At 44.9% G+C, this 19,773-nt stretch overlaps 1 protein-coding gene across 1 annotated transcript in view; it reads right to left on the bottom strand.

The window, feature by feature from the left end:
- The window catches only part of STAMBP (STAM binding protein), a 32,556-nt gene extending 20,621 nt beyond the window's left edge, over positions 1 to 11,935 (bottom strand). The window contains exons 1-3 of the mRNA XM_083368297.1: positions 11,841 to 11,935; positions 10,298 to 10,511; positions 8,218 to 8,293 (exon numbers count right to left, since the gene is read on the bottom strand). Of these exons, the coding sequence (XP_083224423.1) occupies positions 8,218 to 8,293; positions 10,298 to 10,500 (279 nt within the window). The 5' untranslated portion in view covers positions 10,501 to 10,511; positions 11,841 to 11,935. The remainder of the gene's footprint in view (positions 1 to 8,217; positions 8,294 to 10,297; positions 10,512 to 11,840) is intronic.
- Between the last annotated feature and the right edge of the window lie 7,838 nt (positions 11,936 to 19,773).

Below are 19,773 nucleotides of genomic sequence, written 5' to 3'. Positions count from 1 at the left end.
AGCGCATGATTTTTACAACAATGTTTTAAAAGCAACCCCATCAACACTTCTGGAAGCTGCAGAGGGATCTGGAGAAGGAGAACATCAAGAGGATGAAGATGGACAGATAGACGAGAAGGGTACAGGAGGAGATCAAGCTGCAACTCTTTTGGATGATCCTAGAGAACAGAGGGTGACGCGTGCTGCCTTAAAACGCTCAAAAAAGAAATAAGACCAGTAGAAATCTAGAACTTCCACAATATACTTATAGTTAAGTGGTAGTTGTGTTTTTAAGAGTTTTGGGATGATATGTCTGGTAACAGAATGTTCAATTTGGAATTAATGGACAATTTACTACAGAGGAAGAGGAAGAAAGTTTTGTGGGTTAATGCGGGTTAATTTGTGTAAGAACTATCTATTATAGCCTATTTTGGCTAGAGAGGTTAATAGGGATAGGTGCTTGTGATGAGTAAGTGAGAATATGTCTAGGTAATAGTGAATTGTGGAAGAACATAGATGGGAATGATGCTAGTTTTCTTTTATTTTAGTTTTTTATACATATTTAGTATTGTTAAGGATTGGTTTACTCTATATAAGCTAGAGAGTGATGGATTTTAGAGTTTATAATTGTTAGTATATGATTGTTTATGATTGCTTTTTAGATATATACCTTGTATTTTGCTCTGGGAAGTCGGGGGGGGGGAGGGGGGGAGGAGGGGAAGTAGAGGGGGGGAGGCAGGGGAGGGAGGAGGGAGAGGGGGAGGGGGGGAGATAGGGGGGAGGTAGGGAGGGGAGGAGGGAGGGGGAAGGGGGGTTTTTCAAAGGAAAATTGTATTTTAAAACTTTTCAATAAAAAAAAAATCAGACTGCAGCTTCTTCTCCAATTGGTCCCGCTTTCCCTGCGCAGACTAAATGGGAGATCCGCTCCAGGTTTTCCAGCCAGCCCTGTCCCTAAATTTTCAGCACCCGGCGTATAAGACGACCACTGACTTTTGAGAAGATTTTCATGGGTTAAAAAGTAGTCTTATACGCCGGAAACTACGGTAATAATACTACACCCATGCAACATGGGTAAATATATCTAGACATAAGACAGTACAGTGAGACTTAGGTGTTCAGCAGAGTTATCGCACAAGGGGGAAAAAACTGTTCCTGTGTCTACATGTTTTGTATGCAATGCCCTATAGCAGCATCCCAAGGGCAGGAGCCGAAACAATTTATGTCCAGGATGTGAGAGGTCTGTAGATATTTTTTCAGCCTTCTTTCTGGCTGTTGCAGTATACAGGTCCACAATGGAAGGCAGGCTGGTTGCAGTTATTTATTGTGCAGTTCTAACTATCCGTTGAAGTCTGTACCTGCCCTGTTTGGTTGCTGTGCCAAACCAGACAGTTATAGAAGTATAAATGACAGACGTGATATTTCCTCTGTGGAACTGTATCAGCAGATCCTTGGGCAGTCTGAACTTTCTGAGTTGACGTAGAAAGAACATTCTTTGTTGTGCCTTTTAAATGATGGTTCTAATATTAGGTGTCCATTTTAAATCCTGAGAGATCATAGAATCTAGAAACTTGAAGATTTCTACTGTTGATACCGTGTTATCTAATGCAGTAAGAGGTGGTAGAATAAGAGGGCTCCTCCAAAAATCCAATTTCATCTGTACAGTTTTAAGTGTGTTCAGCTCCACATTGTTCTGGCTTCACCATAGGGCCAGTTGTTCAACCTTCCATCTATATTCCAAGCCAAACCAATGACTGTTGTATTATCTGAAAACTTCAGTACTTTAACAGAGGGACCCTTAGAGATGCATTCATCGGTATCTAGAGCAGGGCTTTTCAACCAGTGGTACGGGTACCCCCTGTGGTATATCTGCACCTGGCAGGTGGTACGCGACCATCCTAGAAAAGTGGTAGTGGGGGAGGGGAATGAGCTGAACCGGTGGTAGCACCGCACAAGCCTGAGCGAGAGATGGCTGGAGGTGCAGAGCTCAGTGAAAGCGCCAGGATCAGCGCTTCTTCGTGGCTGTCACGGCTCAGCGGAAGTGCCAGGATCAGCACCAGGCTCCAGCTGGAGCTCGACGCTGCTCCTGGCGCTTCTGCTGAGCCCAGAAGAAGAGCCAGTCAGCTGGAACGTTGCAGCATCTCCAGGGCCTTGTGATTTACATTCAGATGCTTGGCAACTGATTCATATTTACAATGGTCACAGTGTCCCAGGGTCATGCGAAGTGACCAAAGCAACCACCCAGCAGACGGGGGAAATAAAAACCAAAAAAACCCCCACCCCACCCCCGCTGCCAATCCTCAACAGAAATGCTCACAACAATGAAAACCTCGGACAGGAGAAAGAGCACCGCCGGGCAGGTAGGCAGGTGTCTTGCTCGGCTGTGGCTTGGGGGGAACTTTTCTCAGTGCCATTGAAACTTTGAGCAGTCACTAAGCCAACTGTTGTAAGCCGAGGACTACCTGTACTTCATCACTTTTTTCTTTTTTTCTTTTGGTCAAGTTTTTGATACCTTGCTAGGTGATTGGTGGTACTCAGATGTTGTCATATCCTAAAAGTGGTACAATGGGTGAAAAGGTTGAAAAGCCCTGATCTAGAGAGAAGAGTAATGGAGAGAGTACATAGTCTGGGGGGGGGGACACCTGTTCTAATTGTACAGGTATTCTATGTGATTTTTCCCTAGCTGCTTCCTATCTTTTAGAAAGTTTATGATCCACTTACAAATGTGGTCAGGCATAGCTACCTGAATCAGCTTAAAGTGAAGAATTTCTGGAATGATGGCATTGAATGCCAAACTGAAGTCTACAAAATAGACCCCTACATAGTTCCTTGGAGATTCAATACGCTGCAAGATGTAGTGCGGCAGCATATTAACAGCATCATCTGTTGATCTATGTGCCCAGTAGGCAAAATGCAAGGGGTCTAACAGCAAAATAAAATAAATAAATAAATATCCAAGATGATTTTCAGGTGGGTCAACACTAGCCTTTCAAAGATTACTACAGATGTCAGAGCAATCAGTCTGTTAGGCTTTCAACTCCTTGATGGAGGGTTTCTTGGGAGCTGGGATGATAGTACAGCATTTGAAGTAGGAAGGGACATAACACATCTCCAATGATTTAATAAAGATGCAGGTGAAGATGGGACCAGTTGTTCAGCACAGGTTTTCAAACAAGGAGGAGTCATTTCATATGGGTCTGGCGCTTTTCCAATCTTTTACCTATGAAATAGACCTCACACCTCTTTTTCTAGGATCACCAGAGGTGGGGGGCCACAGGGAGGGAGTTAGGTATAGGAGATTTGGCTATTGTTGGTGTATTTGAGGTGGGGAGGGTAGCAATATTTGGCAGTGTTCTCAAACCTCTGAATGTAGGAACACTCAGGTCATCTGCCAGTTGCCAATTCTCTTCAGCATGGGAAGGTGGTTTGCTGTAGACATTGATGTTCTTCAGGCTTCTCCACACATTTGCTGGTTCATTTAATGAGAGCAGATTCTAAGCTTTTCAGAGTAGCTGTCAGAATCCATTTATATCCCATTCATAAAACTCTATCTGTATGTTTCTAAAATCTTATACCTCCCCCTGGATTCTGCCATTTTTCCAAGGAGTAGAAGAGAGGATGTGTATTCAGCCTGTCTTCAAAGACCAGGGGAAGAACCTTTGAATTGAGAACAACAAAGGAAGGGGGGGGGGGGAAGAGATCTGGTTTGTATCTCCGATTGGAATCTCTAAAGGAAGGAGCAATTGTCGTGAAGACATGAGAGTTCCATCTTTCCCATGGAAGGATTTGACACCTGAATTTTAATTGATCCAGGACAAACCAGAAGGCTTGGAGGGAGGAGGTTCGACCCGGGGACTCTTTCAAAAAGCACCAAGCTGTAACACAGTTCAGATCCTGTCTAGTATTCCCATTACCAATCATGTTTCAGTAAAAGCTCCTTTTGGACAATTCCTGTTTCAAGAGTTCGTTCTTTCCTGGGATGTGGATTGGGGTGGGTCCTGACATTAGACAGGATCTGCAGTAAGAGTCAACCGGGAAGGAAAACCCCTACCGGGGGACTTTGCAAAAAATACAATGTCTAACGACGAAGCAAGGCAGGAGGAAAGCCCCATGGAAAGGGAGTTTTTCCCTCAACCGAAACCCCACCAACGGGGGGAAGCCGAAGCATCAGATTCCTCCGGGGAAGAGGCGGTGGAGACGCACGACCGCAAACCACGGTTGTCGATGGGCGCTGGAAGGAAAAGTGAGTGGGAAAAAGCATCGAGGAAAGTGACCCTGAGGCGGGGCGGCCACCAACCGGGATGGAAGCAAGAGATGGAGAGCTCCCTGCATGCCAGTGAAGAAGAGCGGGTGCTAGAAAAAGCTATTGACCTGATGAAGACAACCCTTAGCTCACTAAGAGGAGAAAGCTGAGCATCGCAGCTGCAGCAGCACCTGGGGCCGCAACTGGAGAGACAACGGAGGGGATCCTGTACCTGGAACACCATGGCCATCCGCTGAAACAAGGTTTGCTGCCTCAGTAGTACCCCCCCCCCCAGAACCACAGACAGGGTCCAGGATGAGGGGCAATACCGCCTGCAATGCAGACAACAGTCCAGGCAAAGACTTCCACCTCTGGAAACAAAATTCAAGGGGGAGCCACCACGCTTGGGGTTTTTCCTAACCCAAGTCCTCAGCTATATGGAAGAGTACGGACGGGACATCCCCAATGACAAAGCCCACATCCGTATTGTGCAATCCGCCCTGGACGGACCAGCTGCAGACTGGGTGGTGAACCTACATGACTCCAACGCCCCAGAATTCAACGATTTCAACCGATTCATGTCATCCTTGAGGCGGCGGTTCGAGGATCCTTTGGCTGATCATAAGGCCCGGGAGAAAATCAAAACGGTGAGGCAGGGCAGACGGGCGGTGGCTGAATATGCCCAAGAATTCCGAGCCATTGCCAGCAAGCTGAACTGGCCAGAAGATATCCTCCTTAGCCATTTCAAAGACGGGCTAAACTACGACCTGTATAATGCTTGCCTGCCTCGAAGAGACCCACACCATCTCGACTGGCATGTCCTGGCAGAGGAAGTGGAAATAGACCTACTGAAGAGGCACCGTCGGGGGAAACCATGGGGCCGGCCGCCAAACGAACAAACACGTGAGAGGGAAAACCCACCGTCCACAGCTAAAAAATCAACAGGCTGTTTCAAATGCGGGAGAGAGGGTCACTGCGCCACAGAATGCCGCTCAAAAATCCCCCAGCGTAAATCAGAGGCATCACCTCCCAAGAAACTAGGGAAGCCCCAAGGCAACCCAAAAAAATCTTCCATGAAGGGGACAGAGGCTGTAGAGTCCACAACCCCTGCCAAGAACAGGGATTGGATTCCGGCCTACACCGCAGGGGCAGTGGATACCTCGGAAGACAGCTCAGAGGGAGAGCCTTTGGTAAGTGGATCCGTCCCACCCATCCTTAAGACAGTGACTATATTAGCTTCCTCTATGCCTAAAGCCTTCGAAATAAAAGCTCTGATAGACACTGGCTGCATCCGCTGCCTCATCAGCCCAACGCTGGTGGAGAGACTGAGCATCCCAGTGAGGAGGCTAAAACAACCAATCTCCTTTAGTCAATTAGATGGATCAATAGCAGGGGGGGGACCAGCTACCCTAGCCACTTTACCAATTCACTTATCCCTGGGGTCTCATGAGGAAGACATAACGTTCGTAGTGGCCCCAGGCATGGAATGCCCAATGGTTTTAGGACTGGAACAGCTGAAGAAATGAAACCCCAGGATAAATTGGAGGACAGCAGAACTCAACTTCCCAGAGGGGGAACTTAGGAATTTAAAACCCAAAAGCACCCCCTCAACCCCAACAGAGGAGTCAGCATCGGTGGGGGAAGAGAAGGGGTTACCAGAGATACCGGAGGAATACAGGGACCTTGCTGAAGTTTTCAGTGAGGAACGGGCAGATGAGCTTCCCCCCCACCGCCCCACAGACTGTGCTATAGAATTCAAACCTGGGGCAAAGCTCCCAAAGCCCAGGATGTATGCCATGAGCCCAAAGGAAATGGCAGAGATGGAAAGATTCATAAAGAAAAACTTAGAAAGAGGATTTATTGAGCCTGCCAAACCCAAAATGGCCACCCCGGTCCTGCTCAGGGAGAAGAAGGACGGTTCTTTCCACTGTTGTATAGATTACAGAAATTTGAACACAATTAGTGAATGTAATCTGTACCCACTACCCCTAATGAAGGATATGCTATCCCACCTATCGAAAGGAAGGATTTTCACTAAACTAGACCTGAGGGAAGCATATTACCACATTAGGATTAAGGAAGGAGATGAATGGAAGACTGCATTCAACTGCCCATTGGGTTGCTACCAGTTCAAAGTACTGCCATTTGGACTGCAAGGGCCCCCTGTAGTCTTTATGCAAATAATGACGTGCTAAGAGAGCACCTATATAAGGGGGTCCTGGTTTACCTAGATGACATCCTGATATTCACTGAGACCAAAGAGGAACATATCAACCTAGTCAGAGCAGTCCTGAAAAAGTTGCGGGCTGCCTACCTATATGCTAAATTATCTAAGTGTGAGTTCCACCAGGAAAGAATAGACTATCTGGGATATCGCATATCCCCAGAGGGCATCGAAATGGACCCTGAGAAAGTCAGGGCAGTATTAGAATGGGCACCCTCCCCCGCACACGGAAGCAATTGCAAAGCTTCCTGGGATTTGCAAATTTCTACCGCCAATTCATCCCTTCATTTGGCCAAATAGCCATGCCCCTCACAAACCTGTTGAAAACGAAGGGGGGGGGGGTTCCCCCGTGAAACCCAGCCAGCCTCTGAAGTGGACCAGGAATGTCAAGCAGCATTTGAAAGGCTAAAGAGACTTTTTTCTGCTGAACCTGTCCTGAGACATCCAGATCCCGATAAACCTTTTGTAATATAGGCAGATGCTAGAGATGTAGCGGTGGGAGCAGTATTATTACAGGAAAATGATGAGGGGGTGTTACAACCATGTGCATATACATCCAGAAAACTCACGGAAACAGAACGTTGGCCCATATGGATTGGGGTGGGTCCTGACAGTAGCTTCTCTTTGCTACCCTGATTTCTCTTGTTAATACATTCCTGGCCTGTTTATATACTGGTTTAAAGTAATTAAAGCAGTATTATTATTATTTTCAAACCAACTGTCAGAACCCGTTTTCTTGTTGAGGAGGGATTGGTTCTGTCCTTTTCCAGTTTCTTCTGTGGGTTCTGTAATTCTCCTAAGGGGGAGGCCCTATGGAATGTATTATTTCTCCTTTACTTAGCTGCAATGTATCCTCTCTGTCCTTTCTATCTGCTTGCTTTTTGAACCTTGATGTCAACCTGGGGTGAGAAAGGAATGTGCCTCAGGCCATCTGGCATATCTCTCGCTGCAGAAGAGAAAGGTGCGGAGACCCAAAAACGTCTTCACAGGCATAGGACGGACTCCGTTATCAGCCCCGTTCCCACAACGGATTTAACACCTGGGGATTGGCTCGTTTGAACTGACCGGATGAACTATTGGGGTGGGGTTTGCTTGAGGCTCCTTAACCTATTGAGACCTGAGCGGGAAACCCTCAGATCCTGCCTTCCCTGCCTGCTGTCAGCTTCTCCTAATAAAAGTTCATTTTGGAATGAAAGTGTTCCAAGAGTCCTGCAGTCCTACTTTCTTGGAATGAGGTTTTGAAGTGGGTCCTTACACCTAGTTTGATCTGTGATGTCATGCAATTATGATCCCGGCTTGCTCAAGCTCATTAGGACAATCCCAGTTCAGATGCAACGGAAAGTGAGTTACAGACTAAAAGTAGATGCTTATTCTTTCTTTATAGCCATGTCAGAGGAGAACAGAGAAGCTAGTAAATCCTAGGCTCTTCTGCAAGTAAATACTAATTCAGAATTAAAGGCATGAACAACAGTGAGCCATGGACTGCCTTGGCTTGGTTAGAAGAACAGAGGCATCACATCCAGAATGAAACAAACAGCACTTCCCACCTTCCACTGGCAAAGTTGAAAAAGTAAATGCGAGATTGAACAGAGATATTCAGTTTCACAGGAGGAGCATCATGTTTGTACATCAAACTTGTAAAACTCTCATGCAGGACTTTCTCAAAAGAGGACTTCTGAACATGCTAACTGGGCAGCCAACTTACCTTTTCCCATTGCCAATGTAGATAATTTTTAGGGGAAACTCTTACAAGAAAAGTATTTTTATCACTTACTTTCACTGTCTCTCTCTTCTCTGGAATGATTGCAGTTTTATATTCACGATGCTTGGGGAGTTTCTCTAAGAAAAGCCTGGAAGAACAGAGCACAAAGGGACATTAAGATAGCTAAGAATATGTCTAAACATTTTAATCAGAATACTTATGCCAAAAATAAGGTGTGACTTTCCAGATGTTTTGATCTATTTACTTATTATAGCGTATTTTTAAATTCAAATATTAAATACTAATAATAACAACTTTGTCACTTTGAATGTACACCAATCGGCATACATCAAAATGAAATTTCATTGCATACAGCTATCAAAGGGTCCCCACCTCCGATATACACTCCTTGTTTGTGCCCCGCTCAAGTTTCAGAACATCCACTTTAGTTTCTATGGAGCGAACGATGGCAAACAGGACAGATGGAAATGGAGCTCCATGTGGATTATACTATCCTCTTAAATAATTCTACTACTCACTATTCCACCCTTTATACCTTATCCCTGGCAAGCTGACAAGGCGAATGGTAGTTTCCACGAAAGTAAGACCTACCCCAAAAATAAGCCCTAACTTGACTTTGGGGAGTGGGCCTAATATAAGCCCTACTCCCAAAATGAGCCCTAGTTTTGGGGTGAGGCACCAAAAAATCAAGCTAGGGCGGGGAGAGGGGGTGGAGCTTACCATTGCACCCAGGCCTCCCATGGATTGATATCTGCCTCGCTGGAAGAAGCAGCTTCATTCTGCAGCTGAGAATGGAGCTCAGCCTGCATTTCATAGTCAGAGGCCTTTCCAGAAGGCCTTTGCAGCAGAGAATCGAGCTGTGGATTGAATCCATAGCTCAGTTTTTGGCTGCAGAGGCCTTTCGGAAAGGCCTCTGACTGTGAAATGTAGGCCAGAGCTCCATTCTCAGATGCAGAATGAAGCCGATCCTTTGGCCGAAGAAGGGGGGGGGGGTCTGTCAGTGCCGCTGCTGTAAGGTAAGTGGAAAATAAGACCTGGTGCCTCTTTTGGAGGCAAATAATAAAATAAAATAAAATAAAATAAAATAAAATAAAATAAAATAAAATAAAATAAAATAAATAAAATAAAATAAAATAAATAAAATAAAATATAAAATAAAATAATAAAATAAAATAATAAAATAAAATAAAATAAAATAATAAAATAATAAAATAATAATAAAAAATAATAAAATAATATAATATAATATAATATAATAAATATAACATAACATAACATGACATAACATTAGTAAAATAAAATAAAATAAAATAAGACCGGGTCATTTTCGGGGAAACATGGTCAAGTCCGCAGAGCCAAAAGCTATACATTCCAGGGTTAGACTCTTAAAAGTATATTTTTAGAGACAAGATTACTATCCATATAACCACACAAATTCTCTTTCCAGATGAAGTTCCAGGAAACCTCTTCTACACTGCAGTAACACAGTGTACTTTTCTTTAAAGGTGATCAGTTGTATCTGTCACAGAATCATAACTTCTCCCTGAGAAATTACATCTCTAATAGGATTCTGAAGATCCAGTCCTGTAGCCCAAGACAAATTTACTTTTATGTAATTCCCCCCAAATCAAATAGTTTTCAGGCCAGAACTATTGCATGATAATCAGCAAAACACATTTTTCCTTTTCAGGAAATTGTATTATAATATCTATCCGAGGTAGGTAAAATGAGGACCCAGATTGTTGGGGGCAATAAGCTGACTTTGTAATAATGCCGCTTGGGGTGTGTGTGAAAGCCCTAACAAGCAGGCATATACATAGAATGAAGGCTACTGCTAAGCTTGTAAGCCGCCCTGAGTCTTTGGAGAAGGGCGGGATATAAATGTAATAAAAATAAATAAATAAATAAAATAACCTACTTTGCTCCTAAACATACACCATTCTGACAGAACAAACTCTTTGGAGAAATTGTAATTTTGTTTTACTTAGAGGCAAAAACAGATGAACTCATTTGGGCCATAGATAAATAAAAAGTTTACAAATTCCAGGATGGCTAACTAGTTTGTAACACAAAAATATTCTATTGATTTATCAGTATAAAGGCTTACAATTGAGCAAAGCTTATTTCTTACGTAATGTATTTGTTGTACAATATAAAGGCACGTTCAATGTTGCCCTCTTCAGAATAAATAGTTGCCATTCGGATGATTTCAACACCTGAACGGTAGTATCGTCGTGGTGGAACATCTTCATTCACCTCCACTGTACTCCCCATATGAATAAGACCTCTGACCCGGTCTTCTGGGGGGAGGCTGATATCTGCGTAGTCAGGCATATAGGTTTACTCTGAAAGAAGAACTGATCTGAATATTTGTATCTAAGTTAGTTATTTATTTCATATATTCCAAATTTCTTAAGATATATAACCTTGAGATATCAACAATAAAGTTGGAAGGGACCTTGGAGGTCTTCTAGTTCAATCCCCTGCTCAAGCAGGAGAACCTATACCATTTCAGACAAAGGGCTGTCCAATCTCTTCTTAAAAAACTTCCAGTGTTGGAGCATTCACAGCCTCCAGAGACATATGGTTAATTGTCCTCACTGTTGGGAATTTTCTCCTTAATTCCAGGTTGCTTCTCTCCTTGATTAGTTTCTATCCATTGCTCCTTGTCCTGCCCTCTGCTGCTTTGGAGAATAGCTTGAGTCCCTCTTCTTTGTGACACTGAGATACTGGAAGACTGCTATCATGTCACCCCTAGTCCTTCTCTTCATTAAACTAGACATACCCAATTCCAGCAAATGAATGAGAAAAACTTATATTTGAATCCAAAGAAGCTTGAAGTTCTAGCTTTACAGTTTTGTTTCAATACATGACATTAAAGAATATTTTCCCTACATAGTCCTATTAATGCAATTTCAGTAGGAAAACTTTAATTGAAACATGCTCTGTTCCAGCACACGGATGCAAAGCACAGCTCAGATTAGTGAGCTGATCACTATATAAATTTGATCGACAAACTACAAATTGAGCAAACCATGCTTTACATTGCAGGCTGAGCGTTTTCTGGTCAATAAGAACTCTGGCAGGAAGAAGCTGCATCCCACTCGGCATCTCCGTAAAGGAAATCCCCTCTAAAACATATCAAGAATGATTGCAGAAGGACTGGGAGTGGCACGATAGCAGTATTCCAGTATTTGAGGGGCTGCCACCAAGAAGAGGGGGTCATGTTATTCTCCAAAGTACCAGAGGGGAGGGCAAGAGACAGTGGATGGAAACTGATCGAAGAAAGAAGCAACCTGGAATTAAGGAGAAACTTCCTGACAGTGAGGACAATTAACCAGTGAAACAGCTGGCCTTCACCTGGAGGGTTTTAAGAAGAGACTGGACAGTCACTTGTCTGAGATGGTCTAGGCAAACTTGGCTCTTTTATGACTTGTGACTTCAACAGTCCACAAGTCATTAAAGAGCCAAGGTTCCCTAACCCTGGTCAAGGCTCTCCTGCCCTGGGCAGAGGGGCTGGACTAGAAGACCTCCAAAGTCCCTTTGTTATTCTGTTCTCTTCCAACCCGAGAAGCCCTTCGCCCACCGCCCTGGAAGCCACTTGGGCCCGTCCTGCCTGCTGTCCTGGGGTGGCAGGAGGAAAGGCGAAAGGCCAGCCGCTCCCGCCGACTGACCTGCACAGGAGTTCCCGGCCGGCAACGGGCCGCCACAGAACTTCGCAAGAGTCGCTTCCGGCTTCTCTAGGCCAGCTCTCGGACACTGAAATGGGGCCGAAAGTTGAGCCGAGGGACTTCCGCTTCCTTCGGTTACGAAGGCCAACCCGGAAGCTCTCCCTGCGAGTGCCGGATGCCCGGTCTCGCTCCCTGGCTGAGGCTTCGGCGGCGGCTTTCGCGGCGCCCGGGCCCCTCGCTGGGGAGGGGGCGGGTTGTCTCGCGGGGCTTCCCGAAAAGCCGCAACTGGGCCGGGGGGACTTTTTTTCTTCCGTGGGAAAGGAAACGGCCGGGCGAGGCCTGCGGCTGGCGAAGAGCGGAGGCCCCCCGCGACTTCCTCGAGACCTGCCCGGTGAGGCGATCGGGATCTCGGCGGCTTCGCTCTCGGTGAGCGTTCACAGCTACCCCGCGGTGACCACTCGCCGCCTTCTCGGCGATGGAGAAGCGGAGGGTGAAATCGCAAAGCAGGCCCAGGTGGCGCCTTGCTTAGAGATGGCATCCCGCGAGGATGGAGTTCCCAGAGCCCCGAAAGGGATTGTTAAGAGCTAGGATGCAGCAAAGCGTGTTTACGTTTGGGCTTTCTGTGCTCCCTGATCAAAGACAGACCTGTGGGAGGGCTAGAAATTGAACCAAAAGGCAAAGGCCGAAAGCCCCCGTCGGTTCTAATTTGTAAAATAACCTGGAAACAAAATGCGTCTCGTTTTGCAGGAGCCATGTCGCCATTTTGGATGGGTATATACCAGCTTCTGCAGGAGCTCTAAGAGTGGCCTGAGCCCTTTACGTCACTCCAGGATCCTTCTTGGAGGGTGGAATTACAGCCAATGATTAATCGAGCAAGCGGGGGGGGGACCCCTGCTGTAGCACAGTATTTTGGCCGTCTGAAAGACGTGAGGACTTCAGCTCCTAGAATTCTCCAATCGGCATGCCAAGTTTGAAAATCATTTCTCTGCCAAATAGTTAATTTCAGCACCCGGTTCCCAAAATGTAAACACATTTTGCTACAGCCACTTTTGGGACTGGGAACTTAGGGGATGTAATCATTAAGCAAGACACCATCTGTGTTTTGCAATTTTACTGTTAGCTTCTCCATTGCTGTGAAGCCGGCAAATGGTGATAACGTGACAAGGTGATAATTGTAAATACCCATCGAGTAGCCGGAATCCTGATCACTTAATTGCAGGGATGTTGCAGCAGTTGTAAATGCAATGATTAGTCTTGAAGTTACTTTTTCAGCACCATTGTAACTTTGGTTTGCTAAACGGAGCATTAGTTAAGGAAGGCTAGCTCGTCACATTTTTCAGCCACCAATGAGTATTACAGTATGAAATAGAAATCAGAAAATTGATCTAAATTACTCATCTCTTAAATTACTGATTTCAAAACATTTGTTGTTTTTGAGTTACCACATTTGTATGCTTATATAGTAGCTGACATAATATTGTTGGAGGGATAAGGGAATTTCATTTATTCTTAGGCCTGAACAATACAGGATTCCAAGCTGTAAAAATGCAGAATATGTAAAAATCTTCAGAATCTTCTGTAGACATTTACACAGCCACACCATTTGTATTTTTCACATTTTCTAGTCTCAAAAATGTGTTAATTTTTAAATTTCATTTTAGATAACATAATTTTTTAAATATCTGCTAATTCAGCTATTAGGTGATATTTTTACTCATCCTAGTGAGGGCCACCAAACATGGACTTTGTATTACCAACAATACGGACTTTATAATATTGTACTTGCTAACTAATGGTTTTTTCAATTTTATTTTTCTCTTTTAAACTATTAACTGATAAACTGTTAAATAGTTTATCAGAATCTTGCAGTTGGAATATAGAACTCCCCCCCCCTCAATAGTTGGACCCTGTTACTGCTAATTGATTATTACATTTAACATTTTCTAACTGCAAGTTAAACTACTTTTGCTCTCCAGGTGAGGATTGGGCAGAAGTGTAATTGGGTAACAGGATGCCTGTAGCTTATCTCCTGAAACTTTTCCAGCGTTAATTAAAATCTTATTTGTCTCTTCATGGACTCTAATCTTACAACAATTTCCTCAGTAACATTCTAAGTTCTCCATCTACAAGTTTCTAGAAGCTTATTTAAATGATCATGCTTATTATTATAGTTAATATGTAGCATGTTTAACATCATATAATTTACTTTCTATGTAAAGGGGCACCATGGGCCTTGTCCTATCCAATTAACTATTCGTTGTACTATCCTTTGATGTGTTACCTATAAAAGAGAATGCAAATTGCTGCCCAGAGTTCCCTCTTTACCTAGTTTATACTGTTTCAATTATTTTAAACTTGCTTAGTCAGATCAGGAAAATGTGTATGAAACATCTGCAGCAGCAACTGATTGTATTGAAAGCCCATTTGAAACCCAGTACTATCACAAAAATCCATAGCACATTTTTCTGTATTGCCAGTTCTACAGGGACATTCACATTCACCTCTTTTATTTAAATTTCTGGAGCACTCTGATAGCTTTTATTTGCACTGTCTGAAACTGAAAACATTCAATGGGATGACTAGGCTGGGTTTAGAACAGGATGTTCAACATTAGACCATGCTTTGATGCTGCAACACCTAATATAAAAGTATGTCCATAATTCAGGACAATTTATCTCTAAAAATAGCAAAATCTTGCTACATTATATGTAAGCTTTGCTCACAATTATTTGCTAAGAGATAGTTTTGTGTTCATTTTATTAAACATACTTTTACTGGTTAATTACCAAAATAAAAGTTTGTCTATTACAGTGTATTCTATTGCAATTAAGAGCTGCAAATTCTCTTTTAATGGTATTATCTATATTTCAGGTACTGCTTTTTCCAGACCACAAGTTACTGCTGCTAACTTGGCTGGCAACTTAAGCTTTTGAACTTAATGGTTCAAATTGCAGTGGATGAACCTCCTGCTGTTTAGGCTTTAAAGCAAAAAATAATGGTGCTGATAATTATTAGTAAATGCCAAGGGTCTATTAAGGCATGATAGTTTTAATTACAGGGTAATTTCCACTCCAGCCACAAATCATTGCAGATTAATCTCAAAGGCAGTTCTTTTCATACTATGCTTTTATTCAGGGAAGCAGCAACAATTAAAAGCACAGCAACTCTTGCTGCAATTTGCATATTAATATAACAGTGCCATTTTGGTCCAGTGGTTAAGCTGGTAGATTAGAAGCCAGGAGACCAGGGGTTCTAGTCCTGCCTTAAGCATGGGGGCTGGCTGATGACTGGGCAACTACTGCCCACCCTACGAAGAAGTCCTAACAAGTCACCAGGAGCCAGCAATTCTTAGTGGACAATAACAGCATATATTTATTTATTTTATTTATTTATTTTAATTCCATTTATATCCCGCCCTTCTCCAAAGACTCAGGGCGGCTTACAAGCTTAGCAGTAGCCTTCATTCTATGTATATGCCTGCTTATTAGGGCTTTCACACACACCCCAAGTGGCATTATTACAAAGTCTGCTTGATGTCAGAATCCATTTATATCACATTCATAGATGTATGTTTAAAACATTATCCCCCCCATGGATTCTGCCATCTCCCGAGGAAGGAGGAGCACATATGGATTCAGCCTGCCTTAGGTTATTTCAAAGGCCAAGGGAACCTTTTGAACTGGGGGGAACAAAAGGGAGGGTTAGAGAAGAAGGCATCTGGCTTGTGTCTTCCTTTTAATTCTGGAGAGGAAGAAGGCAATAACCATAAAGACTCGAAGTTCCCCACAAAAGGGATGACACGAAGTAGAAGGATGGGGGCTGACCAAATGGGGTTGAGGGAAGGGGGGTTGAACCGGGTACCCTTTATAAAATTTCAATTTGGAAAACAATACTAAGTCCTGTGTTGTATTCCCACAACCAAGCATGTCCTAGTAAAGATTCCTTTTGGACTAGAACTGACTCCAAGAGTTTTTCTCTTCCTAAGATGTGGATTGGGGTGGGTCCTTACAGTTGTACTTTATCACTTCCTGGAACTTGGTTAACCACACAAATTAGGAAGTTTGTGGTAGGGCATTTTGACAGCCTGCTAGATAATAGCACTTAAGACTGCTTTACAGCTCTAAGCGGTTTACAGAGCTCCCAACAATCTAGTAGTAGTAGTAGTAGTAGTAGTAGGAAGGGACCTTGGAGGTCATCTAGTCCAGGGCTTTTCAACCTTTTCACCCATTGTACCACTTTTAAGATAAGGCAATATCCGAGTACCACCAGTCGCCCAACAATGTGTCAAAAAACTGACCAAAAAAAAGGGAAAAAATGATAAAGTACTAGTAGTCCTCGACTTACAACAATTCGCTTAGTGACTGAAGTTACAATGGCACTGAAAACGTGAATTATGACCATTTTTCACATGACTGTTACAGCATCCCCAGGGTCATGTGATTTACATTCAGATGCTTGGCAACTGATTCATACTTATAACATTTAGTGTCCCAGGGTCATGTGATCAATGGCCAGGTCATCACTCAGGTTGCAGGGTGCCTGTGAGGGGGGGAATCCATCTCTGGTGGAGGGGAGTGGGACTGGGATGGGTGCCTTCCCACTTTCCCATTGTCCCTTCTTTCTTTCCTTTCTTTCTCTCCCTCTTTGTCCTTTCCTTCCCTCCCTCCCTCCCATTGTCCTGTGCTACGCCGCCCAGATCCCAGCCTGGTTTTGGCAGGTAGTGGCGCATTCTCATCCACACAGAGCGGCCGGGCAAAGTAAAATCACGGACATCACAGCCCTGCCTGTGCACACACAAAGGCAGAGGAGAGCGCATGCGCTTCAGCCACTACGTGCACACAGGCAGGGTGGGGATGTTGCCGGTTCACCTCCTGTTTTCAGGCACGTACATTACGAACCGGCTACTTCTCCCAGTCATTTTTCCCCTACCGGAGCCCACCATTTGAGCCAGGTTCCCCAATACATCGTTCTTCCCATAGCTCTCCCCAGCGCTGTCAAGAGATACCCATTTCTGGCCGCATTGCTACCATTCTTAAGTTAAATTTGAACCCGACTGAAGAGAGCGACGCTTTTCTCCCTCCTCCAAAGGAAACAAACCCGCATCGCCACCCAGTCACCCTTCCTTTGGGTGAAGTAATCTCTGGACCCAACCTTGATACTGTTTTAGCCTGAAGCAGAGAGTTGGAGAGCTGTGTCACTCTCGCCGTTTGGACTCTACTTTTATGCTCCGGAAGCAGCTTGCCTTTCAAACCTCTGATATATAACAGAAGGGGAAACCCACTGCAAAGGCGCATCTCGCAGTCTTTGCCAAGCGACGCCTGCGCTCCACTGCTGCAGGAAAAGAAGCACCACGTTTCCCACCAGTGCAGGCAGCCTGGGTCCTGTGAGAGGCTGAGTGGGAACAAAGCAGCCCTCAGGTCTGCACTGCGGAAAAACTGCTAGTGCCGGTGTTGCCTGGGGAGGCTGCTTGCTAAATGAGCTGGGCAGCAGCCCGGGATCAGCATTTCTGAGCGTGACATTTGAGCGCGACCGGGATCAGCTGAGATCCCGGGCTTGTGCCTGGCTCGCTTCAGGAAAAGAGGCTGCTTGCTAAGTGAGCTGGGCAGGAGCCCAAGATCAGCTGAGTCGCACTCAGAAATGCTGATCCCAGGCTCCTGCCCAGCTCACTTAGCAAGCAGCTTTCTGCAAGCGAGCCTGGCAGGAGCCCAGGATCAGGGTTTCTGAGCATGATTTCCGAGGGCGACTTGTAAGCTGATCCCGGGCTCCTGCCTGGCTCGCTTGCAGAAAAGAGGCTGCTTGCTAAGTGAGCCGGGCAGGAGTCCAAGATCAGCTTAGTCACGCTCAGAAATGTTGATCCCAGGCTCCTGCCCAGCTCATTTAGCAAGCGAGCTGGGCAGGAGCCCGGGATCAGCTGAGTCACGCTCAGAAATCGTGCTTAGAAACACTGATCCTGGGCTCCTGCCTGGCTCACTTGCAGAAAATAAGCTGCTTGCTAAGTGAAGCCCCAGGATCAGCGGGCTACCTGGTGCTGATCCTGGGGCTTCACTTAGCAAGCAGTATGTTTTCCCCAAGTGAGCTGGGCAGGAGCCATTTGCTTGCTTGCCCTTGTCCCCCCAAACACTCCACTTGCTCACTCACCCTTCCTCGCTCGCCGCTCCACTCGCTGTTCCTCTGAAAGCAGGCTGGTCTGCCCTCCTCTTCCGGGTGCGCCGGAAGTTCCAATTAGCATGTCGCCACAGATCCTGGGGATTCTGGCAAGCTCTGCAGCTCCAGCTGATCTCCAGGTCTGTGCGGCTCCGTTTTGACTTGTTCCCTCCCCCACTGTAATTAGCTAGGGCTTGCGTACGTACCACTGATGGTACACATACCACTGGTTGAAAAGCCCTGATCTAGTCCAGGGCTTTTCAACCTGTAGTACGCATACCACCAGTGGTACAGGAGCCCCTGGCTAGTGGTACGGAAGCCCAGCCTAGCTAATTACATTGGGGGAGGGAACGGGTCAAAACGGAGCCACACAGACCTGGAGATCAGCTGGAGCTGCAGAGCTTGCCAGAATCCCCAGGATCTGTGGTGACATGCTAATTGGAACTTCCGGCGCACCCGGAAGAGAAGAGGAGGGCGGAGACAAGAAAAGGGATAAAAGGGGCAGACCGGCCTGTTTTCAGAGGAACAGCGAGCAAGGGAGGTTGAGTGAGCAAGTGGCGTGTTTTGGGGGGAAGCATTTACTTTTTCATATTATAAACTAGCCATTTCTATAACAACAAATGAATCTAACCAATAAAACCCAAAATACCCCCCCCTTTTTTAATTCATCAAGTTTTTGACACCTTGTTAAGCACTGGTGGTACTCGAATATTGTCATGTCCTAAAAGTGGGTCAATTTCTGAAAAAGTTGAAAAGCCCTGATCTAGTCCAACTCCCTGCTCAGGCAGGAAATCCTATACCATTTCAGACAAATAGTTTTCCAATCTCATCTTAAAAGACTTCCAGTATTGGACCATTCACCACTTCTGGAGGCAAGTTGTTCCACTGGTTAACTGTTCTGTCAAGAATTTTCTCCTTAGTTCTAGGTTGCTTCTCTCCTTGATTAGTTTCCATCCTTTGCTTCTTGTCCTGCCTTTGGACAACAGCTTGACCCCCTCTTCTTTGTGACAACCCCTTAGATATTGGAACACTATCATGTCACCCCTAGTCCTTCTCTTCATTAAACTAGACAGATCCTATTGCAGCAACCGGTTTTTGTGTTTTAGCCGTGATCAACTTTGTTGCTCTTCTCTGCACTCTTTCTAGAGTCTCAATAGCTTTTTTATATCATGACCAAAACTGGATGCAGAATTCCAAGTGTGGCCTTACCAAGGCATTGTAAAGTAGTATTAACACTTCACATGATCTTGATTCTGTCCCTCTATTAATGCACCCTAGCACTGTGTTGGCTTTTTTGGCAGCTGCAGCACACTGCTGGCTCATATTTAAGTGATTGTCCACTAGGACTCCGAGATCCCTCTCACAGTTGCTACTATTGAGCAAGGTACCACTTATACTATCCCTGTGCATTTGGATTTCTTGCCTAAATGTAGAACCTTACTTTTTTCACCATTTAATTTTATTTTGTTAGATAGCATCCAATGTTCAAGTCTGTCAACATCCTTCTGTATCCTAGGCCTATCTTCTGGAGTATTGGCTATTCCTGCCAGCTTGGTGTCATCTGCAAATTTGATTAGTTCCCTATCTGTCCTCTCATCCAAATCATTGATGAAGATGTTGAAGAGTACTGGGCCCAGAACAGAGCACTGGGGCACCCCACTACATACTTCCCTCTATGTATATGCATTGAGGACCACATGCTGAGTACGGCTGGTCAGCCAGCTACGGATCCATCTGGTGGTGATGCTGTCTAACCCACATTTTTCTATCGATAAGATAGGTTGTGGTCTAC

The sequence above is a fragment of the Vipera ursinii genome (genome assembly GCF_947247035.1).
Source record: "Vipera ursinii genome assembly, chromosome: 8".
Taxonomy (NCBI): domain Eukaryota; kingdom Metazoa; phylum Chordata; class Lepidosauria; order Squamata; family Viperidae; genus Vipera; species Vipera ursinii.
This window is presented reverse-complemented; position numbering and strand designations above follow the sequence as displayed.